Source organism: Nycticebus coucang, chromosome 10, assembly GCF_027406575.1.
Source record: "Nycticebus coucang isolate mNycCou1 chromosome 10, mNycCou1.pri, whole genome shotgun sequence".
Taxonomy (NCBI): domain Eukaryota; kingdom Metazoa; phylum Chordata; class Mammalia; order Primates; family Lorisidae; genus Nycticebus; species Nycticebus coucang.
In genome coordinates, this window is record NC_069789.1 from 83651009 (window position 1) to 83669554 (window position 18546).

Genomic DNA, 18546 nt, shown 5'->3' on the forward strand with positions numbered 1-18546 from the left:
CTTTCTTTATTTTTTTACAGTTTTTGGCCGGAGCTGGGTTTAAATCCGTCACCTCCGGCATATGGGGCCAGCGCCCTACCCCTTTGAGCCACAGGCGCTGCCCCCTCTTACTAACTCTTATTACTGCCCTTACCCAATGTCTGTCTTTCTACCCTTCAAACTACACACACAAAACAAATGTATTTCACATAGGAAATTTTACAATTCTATCAGCTGGAGTCATTTTTTAAAAAAATCTTTGGAAAAAGCCCAGAATTTCTCTCTTTTTATGATATAGAGATATCCCTAATCTTACCTTTACTGTAAGCTTCCTTGAGGGCAAAAATCTCTTTAGTCATACAATACACCTTTACTAACTGGTAAATGTCTACTCTTTTTTTAAATTTTTTAAATTAAGTCTTTTGTACATAGATCATAAATACATTTATGCCCATTTCAGTATGTTGATTATTTGTACACATTGGAGTGCTTACATCATACTAATCAGCAAAGTTTTCATCCCTGTCTACTCTTGATAGTCACATTTGACTGCTGACTACTAGAAATGTGGCTAGTGCAAATTTAAATGTGTGATAAATGTAAACTACTCACTGAATTTCAAACAGGATGAAAAGTAAACTACCTGATTACTAATTTTTATATTGATTAGCAATTAAATATTTAGATATATTAGGTTAATAAAATATTAATTTCACCTGTTTCTCTTTATCCTTTTTAGTTTGTGACCACTAGAAAATTTAAAATCACATAAAAATAAATAAATAAAAATTACTCACCTATGGCTCATATTATGTTTCAATAGGACAGTGCTTTTCTATGTTCTGCACAAATATTAGGGATATGGAGGTTAAAAAAAAAAGGTATTTTTTCAAGGAACCCACATCTGCTCTGTATACCAAAGTGCCTTGTACAGTGTCTTATTCTAGAGGTTAATGCTTGAATTTCACGACTCAATTGGAACTACCAGGAGGGACCTTGTCAGTAAGAACAACTGATGGGACAAAAATTAGTTATGTTAAAAAATTCTTGCTGGGTGCTGTGGCTCATGCCTGTAATCCCAACACTTGGGAGGCAGAGGTGGGTAGATTGCCTGAACTCACAGGTTCAAGACCAGCCTGAGCTAGAATCAGACCCTGTATCTAAAAATAGCTGGGCTTTGTGGTGGGCACGGGTAGTCCCATCTAATTGGGAGGCTGAGGCAAGAGGATCACTTGAGCCCAAGAATCTGAGGTTGCTGTGAGCTATGATGCCATGGTACTCTACCAGGAGTGCCAAGTGAGACTCTGTCTCAAGAAAAAAAAAATTCTAGAGACACTGAAGGTAGAAATTTGTAGGGAAATTTTGGGAATTGGCAAGAAATTTTTTCACTTTTGATTAAAATTTTGTATGCATGATAATAAATGTTAGGTTAACACTCTCAAGACTTAGGTAATATATTTATATCATGATATAAATACCAAACTCTTTGGGGAAAACAGGAAGCCTCAGGTCTAGTAGTGACACCCACTGGTATTATTATTGTGTATCCCAGAATCATGAACTTGGGAATGTAGGGTTAAACTATTTATGCTGATGGATTTCTATTTCTGTAGATATTATGAGAAACCAATCTATTGTTACTTTCCTGGGAAGTGGTGAACAGACTTTTTATATCTGAAACTCAAACCATGACACTCTAGTCAGCTAGAACTAAATAACATGCAGAATTTAAGTTCACTGTGTTTGTTTTATAAGGATGAAATAATTTAAAATCTAAAGGGAAAGAAAAGACAATAGAGGATTTTTTCTTTCATACCCAGTGCATCATGAAGATACTGTTGTCCCACCAACTTGAGGTATTCCTCAATGGATTTGGTGGCAATAGTGTTCTCTCTGAAGATCAAGACATCATGTTCCCCACAACGATCCACCTCAGACATCACCAAGTCAGTCAGAAAATCCTGGTAGAATAATTTGCAATCAGGCAGAAAGCAACTGAATAAATAATATACATTAGAAGACAATGATGAAATATCAGACATCTGCGAATACTGCTTTAAAAAACTATACCTACCAGATTTGTTTGAAAGAAAAAAAATCAGCATAAAGTCTTAGGTGTTAATACCCTTAAGTTTAAAACTCTTTTAGAGGGTGGTGGCTATGGCTCAGTGAGTTAGGGCGCCGGCCGGATATGCCGAGGGTGGTGGGTTCAAACCCGGCCCTGGACAAACTGCAACAAAAAGTAGCAGGGCGCTGTGGTGGGCGCCTGTAGTCCCAGCTACTCGGGAGGCTGAGGCAAGAGAATCGCCTAAGCTCAAGAGCTGGAGGTTGCTGTGAGCTGTGATGCATTCTACTGAGGGTGACAAAGTGAGACTCTGTCAGGCATTGTGGTGGGTGCCTAAGTCCAGGCTACTTGGGAGGCTAAGGCAAGAGAATCGCATAAGCCCAAGAGTTTGAGCTGTACCGGCACTCTACTGAGAGTGACATAGTGAGACACGGTCTCAAAAAGAAAAAAAATAAATAAAACTCCTTCAGAAATTTTCCACTGGATTCTTGATTAAGACCATAATCCTGAATGCAGCCTACAAGTCTCTTTCTCTGCCTTCCCAGCCTTGTCTTGCACCTTTCCCCACATCCTCCTCCAGCCTCAAGGGCATTCTTCTGAGGTCCTTTAATACACAAAGCCCTTTCTAATACACATTATTCTCTCTCTATTCACCACAAAGTCTTTTTTTGCAAATGCTTTTCTTGGCGTTGCTCCACTGCCATCCTTACTCCTCTTCCATTGTCATGGAGTTAATTCCTGGGATCCTTTGGATCTCAGTTCACAGATAGGTATGTATTTCCTCAGTGAACTTTCCCTAACACTAACCACTACTCAGGTCCTCTTGATGCTTTCATAACACCATGTCTCTTTTTACCCTCTGCAGTTCTGCACTATAACCACTCATTTATTCCTGTGATTACTTAATATCTGTTTTCCCCAGAAAAATGTTAACCCCATAAGGGTAAAGTCAGTGTCTATTTTTGTTTACCAGAACCTGTCCAGCACCTAATAGTTTCTGGCACATATTAGGTGTTCAATGTATAAAAGATACAAATTGGTCCCAAGTGTCAACATGGAATTTCTTAAACTCATTACTTGAACTCATTTTCTAGGCTATCTGGCAGTCGGCCTGTCCGTCTATCCATCCATCCATTCAGAAGGATGGCATAAAGAAAAATAAAATCTTGACAAAACAGCTGCTTCATTCCTTACCAGTTTTGAAGAACCCTATGTAAAATTAATGTTCATTATTCAGTTTGAAGTATAATATATTTTGAATGCCATATATTTACTGGATATTTCAAAGGCTCTAAACCCCCCAACAAAGGAAATACGCTGTTTTACTTTTACTTTAAAATTAAGCATTTTAATTTTTTTTTTGAGACGGAGTCTCACTATGTTGCCCTTGGTAGAGTGCCATGACATCACAGCTCACAGTAACTCCAACTCTTGGGCTCAAGCGATTCTCTTGCCTCAGCCTCCCAAGTAGCTCGGACTACAGGTGCCTGCCATAACACCTGGCTATTTTCTTTCTTTTTTTGTTGTTGTCATTGTTGTTTGGCAGGCCTGGGCCAGGTTTGAACGTGCCAACCCCAGTGTATGTGGCCAGCATCCTAGCGGCTAGGCTACAGGTGCCGAGCCAGCATTTTAAATGTTAATAGGATTTAGTCTGGGTCAGCTCAATAGTATAAAAGAGTTGGGGACTTAGAAATCACTATTAAAATTTATGCTAAGTGACAGAAGGAAACTTTTGAGAATGATGATAACATTCTAGATCTTGATTATGGTGGTGGTTTCAATGTGTACAGAATCTGTCAAAACTCACTGGACTTTCAATGCACGTAGTTTCAATGTACTTATGTTGTATATAAAGTGATTTACATCAAGAAACCATTTTTTTTTTTTTGAGACAGAGTCTCTCACTTGTTATGCTTGGTACTGTGCCATGGTGTTATAACTCACAGCAATCTAAACTGGGCCCAGGCAATTCTCTTGCTTCAGCCTCCCAAGTAGCTGGGATTACAGGTGCCTGCCACAATGCCTGGCTATTTTTAGAGATGAGGTCTCGCTCTGGCTCAGGCTGGTCTTGAACCTGTGAGCTCAGGCGATCCACCCAACTCAGCCTCCCAAGTGCTGGGATTATAGGTGTGAGTCAACAGTGCCTGGCTTATATTAAGAAATCTTAATAGCACTTTATTTTACTGTTTGGTTCTAAATAAATTATTCTAGATGTAAACTTCTCTGGATCTGAAATAAAATTTTACCATGACTAGTTTGTATATGATATGACCTATGAAAGGTTAAAGACCCTATCAATTGGTGGCTGTTCTCCCTACAACCAGCAGTACTTTTATCTTCTTGCATTTTTACTTATATCCAGGATGAAATAAATCTATCATGAAACAACTACCAACTGTATAATATCCCTTGGTATTTTTATTCCAACTGTAGACTTTGATCATATGAGGACTCTTACTAATACCCAGCATGTTTCTGGAATACCTCCTCTGTGTCTAGGGATAAAGTCATCAGTTAATCTAAAGCAAAATATAGTTAGGAGGAAAATCACCCTACAATACTCTAGAACTAAAGACAGAGTTTTGAACACACCGGGGGGTTATCATGCTGATCCCACCATTCATTTTGCCAGACAGTAAAGGGTTGGCTATGCTATCTTTCATGCAAATGGAGTTTAAATAAATATTTGTTGGTCTCTCCATTTTACTTATCAGTTTTATAATCCTCATCTTTTCTGAATCCAAGAACTGCTAATAAGTTTTCTACTTAATTTTTCTTTTCCTTCTTGTTTTGAGAAATAACAAAGCACATTTCTCTAAAATTGGATCTCTATAGTTATCCATATCTTCGTCTCAAAAATGGTAAGGAAGAGATTTCAGGTAATACAACCCCCACCTTTCCACTTACCTTGGCTCTGCCAGTACTTTGAAGAATGTGCACTAAGGCACAAGCCAATTCTTCTTTATTTCTCACACTAATTACTGGCTCAAGGACAGAACACAGCATGGTGTAGTTGCTGGTGACAAATTCTGCAAATTCTTTGTATTGCTCCATAGGCAGAATGGTGATAGTTTGGAAACGTGATTTAATACGAATAGAAGGTCCTCCTGTCTTTCCTTTGTTGGGTGTAGGTGTGCTCACTGGATACCATTTTTCTACAAACTGGCGACCAGTCACACTGGTAGTGGGGATGTTAACTAGCCCTACATAATTATTCTTGTCCTTTTTTCTCTTTTTTTCCACATCCTTATAAATGTGAACTGTGATACTATGAAGAGGTGGAAGGCTAAAGAATTCAAAATGTTCACCCCAGAAAATATTATCTGCTTTGGTCTTGCTGGTTGTACGAGCAAAGAGGGTATCATCAAGGCACAGTTCACAGAAATATTTCTTTTTAGGGGCAAGGTCCTTGGCTTCAATGATCCATAAACGGAGAACATTTTCGGCTCGTCTGCAATTGTCCTATAAAGAGGCAATAAAGTTGAATTTGAGATATAATATTTCAGAAAGAAAACATTTTCCTTTTAAAGTATATGGTACTGATTATGTACTTTTATTAAGGGTACATATAATAAAACAAATAATGAAAAGGATTGCTATCTCATTGATTAGGATAATTGCAAGCTCTAAACAAGAATGTATCAGATCTGTTTTTTAAAGGGGGTGCAGGAGGCGGAGCAAGATGGCGGCCGAGTAACAGCTTCCTTGCATCTGGGCACCGTGAGTCTGGGGAGATAGGACTCCAGGCATCTCTGGCTGGTGGGATCTGCCTATCATCACTCCTAGGAGGATAGAGGGAGTCAGTGAGAGACTTCTGGACCCCAAGAGGAGGACTAAAACAGTGGAAAACCGGCAAGTGGTCGCGTGTGTTCAATCCGTCTAAACCCGCCCACAACTGTAAGTTCAGTAGCAGCGAGACTGCAAACCAGAAAGGCCTTACCTGTGAACTGTTTTGGTGTCCTTGGACTTGGCACTGAGTTGAACTGCCTTGGGGAGGGCCTGAGCAGGAGTGCGGAGAACTTTGGCCGTTGTCTAGGGCCCCAGTCTGAGCCACTGAGCCAGACGGAGCTAATAGTGTTTGGCAGTGGGTCACACGGAACCACTGTCAGTGATCTGCCCTGGCAAGCTCCGCCCTCAGGGTCGCAGAGCTAGAAATGGGTGGGAGCTGGTAACCCAGCAACCAAGTAGCCTAAGGGTGGGGTCTGAGCCGCCTTGCAGCCCTAACCCTCCGGGGCAGAGTGAGACCGGTTTTGGCACACTGGGTAAGTGGATAGCCACTTCAGCAGTGATTCCAGTAAGAAAGCTGGGAAAGCTTCTGCTCAGCAAGTTTACAAGTTCAAAGTGCCTTTAAGTGGGCTGAAGAGAGATTTAGGGTGTCTACCTGCTGGGCCTTGAGAAATCAGCAGCCTCCAGTCGTATCAGAACTGTGATTAACATCTCATACCCCAGAAGACCACGTGTTGCCCAGACAATATTCAATAACATATACAAACTGCTTTGTTTTTGGTTGTGTATTTTTTTCTTTTTATTTGTTTGGTTGTTTTTTTTTCTATATTTTGACGTTGTTGATGTTTTTTTGTTTTTTAATTTCAATCTTTTCCATACAGATCCCTTTATCTTTCTCAATTTTTCTAGTTTCATTATAATTTCCCATTGCTGCCTTTTTTAATAACTAGAACTTCATTTTTGCTAGTGTTTCTACCGCTATCATTTGGCTTTTCGCCCAATTTTATCCCCGCAAAGTTTTCTGTTTGCTTATTTTGGTTTGATTTATAGCATTTTTGTCTTTCCTCTCTACTTGGTGGAGGTGGGGTACTGTGTCTGATCAGGTTAGCAAAGAGCTGCTGACCTCAAGGGAACCACCCAACTGGGCACCCCCAGAAGGTGGGTTTTTTTTTAAGGTTGTGTCAAAGTACCCTACTGTACACCTATATTGCCCTGTCTCCCTCTTTCTGTGCCTCTCTTTTTTTGTCAATATTCCTTATACCCACCCCCTCTCCTTTCTCTATCTTTCTTCTTTTTCTTATCACTCGGTCCTCCTTTCTTTCATCTCTTTTTTGCTCTTCAACCTTCTCACCCTTCTGGTCCTGTAACCCTTAGTCCACAGGCACAAGAACTTAAATAGCAAGAGGAAGTGAAAGGAAAATTAGGGCAAGGAAACAGACAAAAGAAATCACTCATGAGGAAGAATCAGCAGAAAACTCCAGGCAACATCAAGAACCAGTCTAGAACAACCCCACCAAGGGACCATGAGGTAGCTAATACAGAGGATTCCACCTGTAAAGAAATGTTAGGAATGACAGAAAGGGAATTTAGAATACACATGTTGAAAACAATGAAAGAAATGATGGAAACAATGAAGGAAACTGCTAATAAAGTGGAAAATAACCAAAAGGAAATCCAAAAACAGAATCAAATCAGAGATGAACGATATGAAGAATATAAAAAGGATATAGCAGACCTGAAGGAACTGAAACAGTCAATTAGGGAACTTAAAGATGCAATGGAAAGTATCAGCAACAGGTTAGACCATGCAGAAGAAAGAATTTCAGAGGTAGAAGACAAAATTCTTGAGATAACTCAGATAGTAAAAGAGGCAGAAAAGAAGAGAGAGAAAGCAGAACGTTCACTGTCAGAATTATGGGGCTTTATGAAGCGTTCCAACATACGAGTTATAGGAATTCCAGAAGGGGAAGAAGAATGCCCCAGAGGAATGGAAGCCATACTAGAGAATATTATAAAAGAAAATTTCCCAAACATCACCAAAGATTCTGACACACTGCTTTCAGAGGGATATCGGACCCCAGGTTGCCTCAACTCTAACCGAGCTTCTCCAAGACACATTGTGATGAACCTGTCCAAAGTCAAGACAAAAGAAAAGATTCTGCAAGCTGCCAGGAGTAAGCGCCAGTTGACCTACAGGGGCAAATCCATCAGAGTGACCGCAGACTTCTCTAATGAAACTTTCCAAGCAAGAAGACAATGGTCATCTATCTTTAATCTACTTAAACAGAACAATTTTCAGCCCAGAATTCTGTACCCTGCTAAGCTAAGCTTCAAAATTGACGGAGACATCAAATCATTTACGGATATACAAACATTGAGGAAATTCGCCACAACAAGACCAGCTCTACAGGAAATACTTCAACCTGTTCTGCACACTGACCACCACAATGGATCAGCAGCAAAGTAAGAACTCAGAAATCAAAGGACAGAACCTAACCTCCACACTGATGCAAAAGATAAAACTAAGCAATGGACTCTCACCAAATAAGACGAATAGAATACTACCACACTTATCAATTATCTCCATAAATGTTAATGGCTTGAATTCCCCACTGAAGAGACATAGATTGGCTGACTGGATTAAAAAACACAAGCCATCCATTTGCTGTCTGCAAGAAACACACCTGGCTTCAAAAGACAAATTAAAGCTCCGAGGCAAGGGCTGGAAGACAATTTTTCAGGCAAATGGAATTCAGAAGAAAAGAGGAGTTGCAATCTTATTTTCAGATACATATGGATTTAAAGCAACTAAAGTCAAAAAAGACAAAGATGGTCACTTTATATTGGTCAAGGGAAAACTACAACAAGAAGACATTTCAATTCTAAATATTTATGCACCCAATTTAAATGCTCCCAGATTCTTGAAGCAGACCTTACTCAGTCTGAGCAATATGATATCTGATAATACCATCATAACAGGGGACTTTAACACACCTCTTACAGAGCTGGACAGATCCTCTAAACAGAAATTAAACAAAGATATAAGAGATTTAAATGAGACCTTAGACCAACTATGCTTGATAGACGCATATAGAACATTCCACCCCAAAGACAAAGAATATACATTCTTCTCATCACCCCATGGAACATTCTCTAAAATTGATCATATCCTGGACACAAAACAAATATCAACAGAATCAAAAGAATTGAAATTTTACCTTGTATCTTTTCAGACCATAAGGCACTAAAGGTGGAACTCAACTCTAACAAAAATGCTCGACCCCACCCAAAGGCATGGAAATTAAACAATCTTCTGTTGAATAACAGATGGGTGCAGGAAGAAATAAAACAGGAAATCATTAACTTCCTTGAGCATAACAACAATGAAGACACAAGCTACCAAAACCTGTGGGATACTGCAAAAGCAGTTTTGAGAGGAAAATTCATCGCTTTAGATGCCTACATTCGAAAAACAGAAAGAGAGCACATCAACAATCTCACAAGAGATCTTACGGAATTGGAAAAAGAAGAACAATCTAAGCCTAAACTCAGTAGAAGAAAAGAAATATCCAAAATCAAATCAGAGATCAATGAAATTGAAAACAAAAGAATCATTCAGAAAATTAATGAAACAAGGAGTTGGTTTTTTGAAAAAATAAATAAAATAGATAAACCATTGGCCAGACTAACTAGAATTAGAAAAGTAAAATCTCTAGTAACCTCAATCAGAAACGATAAGGGGAAATAACAACTCATCCCACAGAGATACAAGAGATCATTTCTGAATACTACCAGAAACTCTATGCCCAGAAATTTGACAATGTGAAGGAAATGGATCAATATTTGGAATCACACCCTCTCCCTAGACTTAGCCAGGAAGAAATAGAGCTCCTGAACAGAGCAATTTCAAGCACTGAGATCAAAGAAACAATAAAAAAGCTTCCAACTAAAAAATGCCCTGGTGCAGATGGCTTCACTCCAGAATTCTATCAAACCTTCAAGGAAGAGCTTATTCCTGTACTGCAGAAATTATTGTAAAAAATTGAGGAAGAAGGAATCTTCCCCAACACATTCTATCAAGCAAACATCACCCTGATACCAAAACCAGGAAAAGACCCAAAGAAAAAGGAGAATTTCAGACCAATCTCACTCATGAATATAGATGGAAAAATTCTCAACAAAATCCTAGCCAATAGATTACAGCTTATCATCAAAGAAGTCATTCATCATGATCAAGTAGGCTTCATCCCAGGGATGCAAGGTTGGTTTAACATACACAAGTCCATAAACGTTATCCACCATATTAACAGAGGCAAAAATAAAGATCATATGATCCTCTCAATAGATGCAGAAAAAGCATTTGATAAAATCCAGCATCCTTTTCTAATTAGAACACTGAAGAGTATAGGCATAGGTGGCACATTTCTAAAACTGATTGAAGCTATCTATGACAAACCCACAGCCAATATTTTACTGAATGGAGTAAAACTCAAAGCTTTTCCTCTTAGAACTGGAACCAGACAAGGTTGTCCTCTGTCACCTTTACTATTCAACGTAGTGCTGGAAGTTCTAGCCAATACAAGTAGGCAAGACAAGGAAATAAAGGGAATCCAAATGGGAGCAGAGGAGGTCAAACTCTCCCTCTTTGCTGACGACATGATCTTATACTTAGAGAACCCCAAAGACTCAACCACAAGACTCCTAGAAGTCATCAAAAAATACAGTAATGTCTCAGGATATAAAATCAATGTGCACAAGTCAGTAGCCTTTGTATACACCAATAACAGTCAAGATGAGAAGCTAATTAAGGACACAACTCCCTTCACCATAGTCTCAAAGAAAATGAAATACCTAGGAATATACCTAACGAAGGAGGTGAAGGACCTCTATAAAGAAAACTATGAAATCCTCAGAAAGGAAATAGCAGAGGATATTAACAAATGGGAGAACATACCATGCTCATGGATGGGAAAATCAACATTGTTAAAATGTCTATACTTCCCAAAGCAATCTACCTATTCAATGCCATTCCTATCAAAGTGCGTACATCGTACTTTCAAGATTTGGAAAAAATGATTCTGCGTTTTGTATGGAACCGGAAAAAACCCCATATAGCTAAGGCAGTTCTTAGTAATAAAAATAAAGCTGGGGGCATCAGCATACCAGATTTTAGTCTGTACTACAAAGCCATAGTGCTCAAGACAGCATGGTACTGGCACAAAAACAGAGACATAGACACTTGTCATCGAATTGAAAACCAAGAAATGAAACTAACATCTTACAATCACCTAATCTTTGATAAACCAAACAAGAACTTACCTTGGGGGAAAGACTCCCTATTCAATAAATGGTGTTGGGAGAACTGGATGTCTACATGTAAAAGACTGAAACTGGACCCACACCTTTCCCCACTCACAAAAATTGATTCAAGATGGATAAAGGACTTAAATTTAAGGCATGAAACAATAAAAACCCTCAAAGAAAGCATAGGAAAAACACTGGAAGATATTGGCCTGGGGGAAGACTTCATGAAGAAGACTGCCATGGCAATTGCAACAACAAGAAAAATAAACAAATGGGACTTCATTAACTGAAAAGCTTCTGTACAGCTAAGGAGAGAATAACCAAAGCAAAGAGACAACCTACACAATGGGAAAGGATATTTGCATATTTTCAATCAGACAAAAGCTTGATAACTAGGATCTATAGAGAACTCAAATTAATCCACATGAAAAAGGCCAACAATCCCATATATCAATGGGCAAGAGACATGAATAGAACTTTCTCTAAAGACGACAGACGAATGGCTAACAAACACATGAAAAAATGTTCATCATCTTTATATATTAGAGAAATGCAAATCAAAACAACCCTGAGATATCATCTAACCCCAGTGAGAATGGCCCACATCACAAAATCTCAAAACTGCAGATGCTGGCGTGGATGTGGAGAGAAGGGAACACTTTTACACTGCTGGTGGGACTGCAAACTAGTACAACCTTTCTGGAAGGAAATATGGAGAAACCTCAAAGCACTCAAGCTAGACCTCCCATTTGATCCTGCAATTCCATTACTGGTCATCTACCCAGAAGGAAAAAAATCCTTTTATCATAAGGACACTTGTACTAGACTGTTTATTGCAGCTCAATTTACAATCGCCAAAATGTGGAAACAGCCTAAATGCCCACCAACCCAGGAATGGATTAACAAGCTGTGGTATATGTATAGCATGGAATACTATTCAGCCATTAAAAAAAATGGAGACTTTACATCCTTCGTATTAACCTGGATGGATGTGGAAGACATTATTCTTAGTAAAGCATCACAAGAATGGAGAAGCATGAATCCTATGTACTCAATCTTGATATGAGGACAATTAATGACAATTAAGGTTATGGGGGGGGAAGCAGAAAGAGGGATGGAGAGAGGGGGGTGGGGCCTTAGTGTGTGTCACACTTCATGGGGGCAAGACATGATTGCAAGAGGGACTTTACCTAACAATTACAATCAGTGTAACTGGCTTATTGCACCCTCAATGAATCCCCAACAATAAAAAAAAAAAAAAGTGGGGGGGTGCAGTGTTTTTATTACATGGATACCTTGTATAATGCTTAAGTCATGGCTTTTGGTGAGCCCATCACCAAAATGGTGTTCATTTTACCCACCAGGGAAGTTTTTCTGTTACACCCACTGTTCCAGAATCAGAATCTTAAAGAACCACTTACATTGTATTTTACTTCTACTTACTTATATTAAGAACATATCATCTTGTAATGCAAAGTTTTCACATACCCAGACTAGTGTCAACTGGGCGAAATTTTGCAAATAAAATAGGTAAGAAGGGACTGGAAGGGTGTTTCCATCCTGTACTAGCTTCTGACTTGGGCAAGTTGATTAACTTTTTTCTTCTTATCCATATTGGTAAAATCATGATAATAATATCTGTATTAAGATTATTTTTAGCTACAAATAGCATAACACATAAATGTACTTTAAAACTCTATAAAAATTATTACTACATGCATTATTACTACCTTTACTGTCTACCAACTTAGTGCTTACAAAGTAATACACTCTTTAGACATTCAAAACTACTATTACCTTATTAGGTTGAACTGTCCTGCGAAGGTTTTCCATCCACTTATCTCTCTCAGAAGCAGAGTTACAGCTGAAACATTTACTTCCACTTAAGTAGGTGACCTTCAACATAAAGATTAGATATAAGGAAAAGAAAATATAGGATTTGGTAGCTTTATCTTCCTAGTTCTTTCACTGAAGAGTTAGAGATATGCTATGGGCCCAAATAATTTACATGAAACTAAAATGATCTTTGCTTGTTTTGTGGTACTTATTTATATCTACATCTACATTCACTTTTGGCTTAGGTAGTTGCATACTCATTTCCAGTGATGGTAGTTGCATACTCATTTCCATTCCAACTATTCTCTCAGGTATGAGAATAAAGGCCATTTTGAATTCAGCCGAAGAACCTCAAACAGGCCTATGGTTCAGAAAAATCAAAATTAAAATCCTTATACATTTAAATTACCTGGAAATGAATATGCTCAATTTTGAATGAGTTAATAAAAAGTAACTAAAAAGGAAAGAGTCTCTGAAACAGTTCATTAGATTTCTTGAGACCACCTTCACAATAATATAATAGAAAGGTACCAAATGAAATGGAGAAGAGTTATTACTAGTATTGCAGTAATTACTTATTAGCCTTACTGCTATTATCACAGTACTTTAAAATGAAACATGTAGTTACATGCTTAGCACCAAACACTGGGCTTGGTACACAACTTATTTAACTGCGTTCTATACAAGAAAGTTCAAATGATTTTTATAAAAAAGATGAGCAATAAATGACTTGCCCAAATTGCTGAAGTTTTCTCACGTGTTAACTCAATCTCAACTCATAGTCTAGTGAATCAGATCAGATTATACGTTCTGTCCAATATGGCAACCATGTGCCTCATGTGGCTCATGAGTGTCTAAAATGTGGCTAGTCTAAAATGAAATGTGCTATAAGCGTAAATATATATTAAACTTGAAAAATTTAGCACAAAACGTAAACATCCTTATTGATAACTTTTACAGTACATACTGAAATGATAATATTTGGATTAAATAAAATCTAAAATTACAAATGTGGCTTGTGTTTTCATTTTCATTTCTTTTGGATACTGCTGGTCCATAAGAAAAGAAACCAGGGCAGCACCTGTGGCTCAGTGAGTAGGGCACTGGCCCCAAATACTGAGGGTAGCGGGTTTGAGCCCGACCCTGGCCAAACTGCAACAAAAAATAGTTGTGATTTATTGTGGGCACCTGTAGTCCCAGCTACTTGGGAGGCTGAGGCAAGAGAATCGCGTAAGCCCAAGAGCTAGAGGTTGCTATGAGGTGTGACGCCACAGCACTCTAACGAGGGTGACAAAGTGAGACTCTGATTTAAAAAAAAAAAAAAAGCAAAGCAAAGAAAAGAAACCAAATATCTTTCAACTTCTACAACATCTACTATAGGACTCATCACTAGTCACTTAGTAAATTCTAATTAAGTAATCAAATCCTAACTCTAATAATTTTTTATATATAAGATGGATATAAAGTTTGTTTGCAAATTAAAATAGCTTAACATAGTAAACTGCACATAAACTATATGTCCACCCTGTATATAAATGTGTGTATATATTTATGTACATATAGTTTTCAAATTTAACTTGTAAATAATCAATAGTGTACATTTAATTTGGAAGGGAGAAATTACCTTATAAAAAATGATAGGTATAATTTTTTAGTGAAGGGCAATATATTTAAGAAATTAGATACCTGCAATGTGCCAGAGACTGGCCTAGGTGTCAGGGATTACAAAAGTAAGTATGACATGGCCCAACATCTTGACCTATTCACATTATAGTTAGAAAAATTATGGTTTGGGTCAATCTCCTTAAAAAAAACATTAAAACTGGGGATGAAGGCCTTCAGGAAAAAAATAATAGCATAGTGAGTGACATTCTTATCAATACTAAAAATTAATATGCTAATTTAATAAGTTATTGTCTTGTCACTTTTTTTTTTTTGTTTGAGACAGAGTTTTGCTCTGTCACCCATGCTAGAGTGCCATGACCTTAGCTCACAGCAACCTTCAAACTATGGGCTCAAGCAATCCTCTTGCCTCAGCCACCTGAGTAGCTGGGACTATAAGTACCCACCACCCCTGGCTAATATTTCTATTATTAGCAGAGATGGGGTCTTGCTCTTGTTCAGGCTACTCTTGAACTCCTGATCTCAAGTGATCCTCTCGTCTTGGCCTCCCAGAGTGCTAGGATTACAGGTGTGAGCCACAGGGCCCAGCCTAGGAAGCTAATTTTTTTGACAGCAGACAAGGCTAAAATAAATGAGAAGCAATCATTAATAAATTTTTAAACTTTAATGACAAATTTCCAACTTTTTACTATAAATAAGTAGGTGATTTTTAGCAACTGAAAACCAGTTTAATATTCATGTCATCAATATCACAGTAATAAAATCATAAAATTGCTGGATAGAAAATCTACTTGTTTGACTACTCTTCTTTCTGTCTCTCCTTTAGTTTTTCTTTGTTTACCTCAAAGCAGAAGTCCTGTCCAAGAATGCTGCTATGGAGTGGTTTCACTGAGACAGGCTCTCCTCTGCCAAGATCCAGACATTCCACTGCGCTGCATGGGCTCAACAAGGATTCATGGGAACGTGATTCTTTTAGCTTAGGGAGCCCACGAGACCTGAAGTAGAAAAAGATATTTATGATAGCATAACCCTGGCCAACTAGGGTATGAAGGTTTAATGCAGTAGAGGCAAACAACAACTGTACAAATGCCTAAGGGAAGAAGATAATGAGGAACGAATTACTCGTTAATCTATAATAACAATAGTAATCATACTTGTGCAGCAAACATAAACTACATATATATGTGAGTGCACATGGTTTTCCCCAATAAAGCATAAAGATATACTACAATTTTATTAGTCTCAAGGGAGCTCAAAGCTTCACTAGAGACACTCACTGTTTTGAATTCTCATTCCCATTTTAGAAGATGGAGAAATACCCTGTATATACTATTTAAAGTTATCTTATATATTCTTTTTTAAGCAAAGGTATTCCAAAAGACAAATTATTTCTTTTTTTCCCCTATGCTATGGCTTTTTCCCCATTGACAAAATAATAGTGGCTGAATTCTCATTTTGTTTCTTTCCACTTTGGCAGAATAAAAACACATACACACACAGTCAAAGCCAAAATTTTTAGCATAAGACTTGTCTTTCAAAAGGCCTTATTTCCATCTTAATATGTAATTCTTCTCTGATAAGCTTTATCCATGCTTTAGTGTATAAATATAAATAAAGAATTGAGCTCCTTGAAGAAACCTCTCAGCATGGGGAAAAACAAAGGCCAAACTTTCATCTAGAAGACAAATCTTTGCCAACATCATTTGGGTATGCTGTCTGATTTTGTTTACTAGTTATTTTAAAAAAGAATTCTGAAAATCATGACTTGGTGGTATCAGAGCTATTACTTCACTGCTTTCTTGAAAGAATTGATGGAGTCAAATAACATAAAGTACAATATTCTCGAATCCAAAACTGGATGAATATACAGTTTTATTCACAATTATACTATCTTTTGACTAAAACATCCATAGTTACCCACATATATTTCAAGCATAAGTACTTAGTAGTAAGAATAAAAAAATATTGTATAAAGACACTTGTTTTTATAAAACACATTAAATAAATGGCTTCATTTATTTCCTTGATATAACTACATCAACGCTAAAAGGAACTGAAATACTTACCGCCAGAGTAGCTTTTAGTTAATTATAAAGTAAAGGAGTTACAGGAAATTAGCACTAAGGCTGCTCTCTCTCTGCTGTCTCTGTTCCAAAACTGCTTAATCAAACCCCATAAAAACATTTTAAGCAGTAAGGATTTTAGTACTTCTTTCCATAAAAATAATAAAACACCATTTAAAGTTTAGTCTGAAAAAACATGTGTCCTGATATTCATCAATTTTTAAAGTAAAAAAGTTAACATTTATATTTTCCATTGATAAGACAAAGATGCACAAAAGGGACAAATGTCACCTAATATTGTGTATATTAAAATTTAACAATGTAACAGCCTCACATTCATTTCCCTTTGTTCTATTTGATAAGACAATGACGTGTTACGTACCTCAAATATAGCACATTAAATATAAATAACTAAATGCTAAAAAACTATACTTTAATTACCAAACATCCTGTCCCAATATGCTACATAGGAAACCTGGTTGAGGAAACAGGACACTAGGACCTTTCTTAAACAGATATAAAAATAATTCTAGCCCATTTCCCCCAGGAGGAGTTGTTAGAAAGGAAAAGCCTCTCACGCTCTGGGGGTAAGCCTCTTAACAGGAAAGATAAAAACATATTTAAAATAGAAGGAGTATAACAAAGTCTTACTTTTACTTTTTAAATCCTCTAGGAAAATCTTCTAAAGCATAAATTAATTAATTTTAAACAAAATAAACATCTACCTACATGAAGCAATTGTACAGCCACCTGGCAGTGCAACCCCAAATCATAGCGGTGCCACATGTCCTGGTATAGCAAGTCACTTTCTGAACTACATTTCAGAAAACAATTCTCTGTTTAGAAGACAGGAACCAATAGAAGATGGTTTCACTGCTGCCTTGGGTTACTAATAACATCTTTGGATAAATGTTTTCCAGGTGTTATTTCAAGTCTTCAATAGAAGCAGAACAGAAACCCAGATAAAAAAGTCACATTCATCCAAACAGTCTGCAGATGGGTAATCTTCCTTTTTCTCTTCCTTCAGGCTGCATCTAGCCCCTCAGGTAACATAAACAAGGTTCCTGGGCTCCAGGCTGGGTCTGTTGCCATGGTGCTACACCTATAAGGAGATTAGAGCTGGAAGGCAGCAGGGAGAAGCCACAGCTTGAAGGACTCAGGGAGCATGCTCTACAAATGTGGCAAAGGTGACCACTTTAAGACAGAAAGGAAGGAATGGCGAGGGTCCTATCTATTTAGTAGTAAGTTCTCAGTGAAAGGCTATAGAAAAGAAATGGAATCAATTTTGAAAGTGGAGGAGAATCTCTAATTAAAAACTCTACTAGGGACAAATTTGAGAAGCTTTAGCTTGCTTAGTATATGATTCCTACCCACCTTCAAAGAAGTATATTTTACATCCCACCTTGAAAGTACAATGTTTCTTTCACATTTGTTCTGTTTTCTTTGTGTTGTCTGTTTCTAGGTATTATTTTACCTGAATTTATCTAGGTTACACTTTGTTTTTTCTTTTTGAGAAAGTTCTTTTCCACAAATTTCACTGTAATACTCAGGTATAACTTCAAATGTAGCCATAAGCAGATATTATGAAGCCATCTGGAATTATATATCAAAAATTATTGAAATTTTAATTATTAATACCTAGTTTAGAATCTTAAATTGTTCGGCATTTTTATGTGTATATATAATATATATATTAATTATACACACACACACACAGAATTGAAAATCAGTCACTAATATGTTCAACATTACTACTGAATAAATAGCAAGCACCTTCTGTATTGGGAAGACAGTGTCTGTGAGAAGCCAGAAATAATTCCCAGAGAAGCACAGTTACAGTAAACAGGAAGATCAAACAGCCTGGGAATGGCTTGGTGTGGGGGAGGCAATATCTGCACCAATATTTTAACATAATAGCATTAGTAACCCCAAGTTTCCACTATATCATGT

The 18546-nt window shown here is 37.5% G+C and overlaps 1 protein-coding gene across 6 annotated transcripts in view; it reads right to left on the reverse strand.

The window, feature by feature from the left end:
• Window positions 1-18546, reverse strand: part of RASAL2 (RAS protein activator like 2) — a 445700-nt gene that overhangs the window by 47792 nt on the left and 379362 nt on the right. For all 6 annotated transcript variants that reach the window (XM_053606502.1, XM_053606501.1, XM_053606500.1 and 3 more), the window contains 4 exons: window positions 15375-15528; window positions 12872-12970; window positions 4952-5506; window positions 1796-1940 (listed from right to left, as the gene is read on the reverse strand). In XM_053606502.1, the coding sequence (XP_053462477.1) occupies window positions 1796-1940; window positions 4952-5506; window positions 12872-12970; window positions 15375-15528 (953 nt within the window). The remainder of the gene's footprint in view (window positions 1-1795; window positions 1941-4951; window positions 5507-12871; window positions 12971-15374; window positions 15529-18546) is intronic.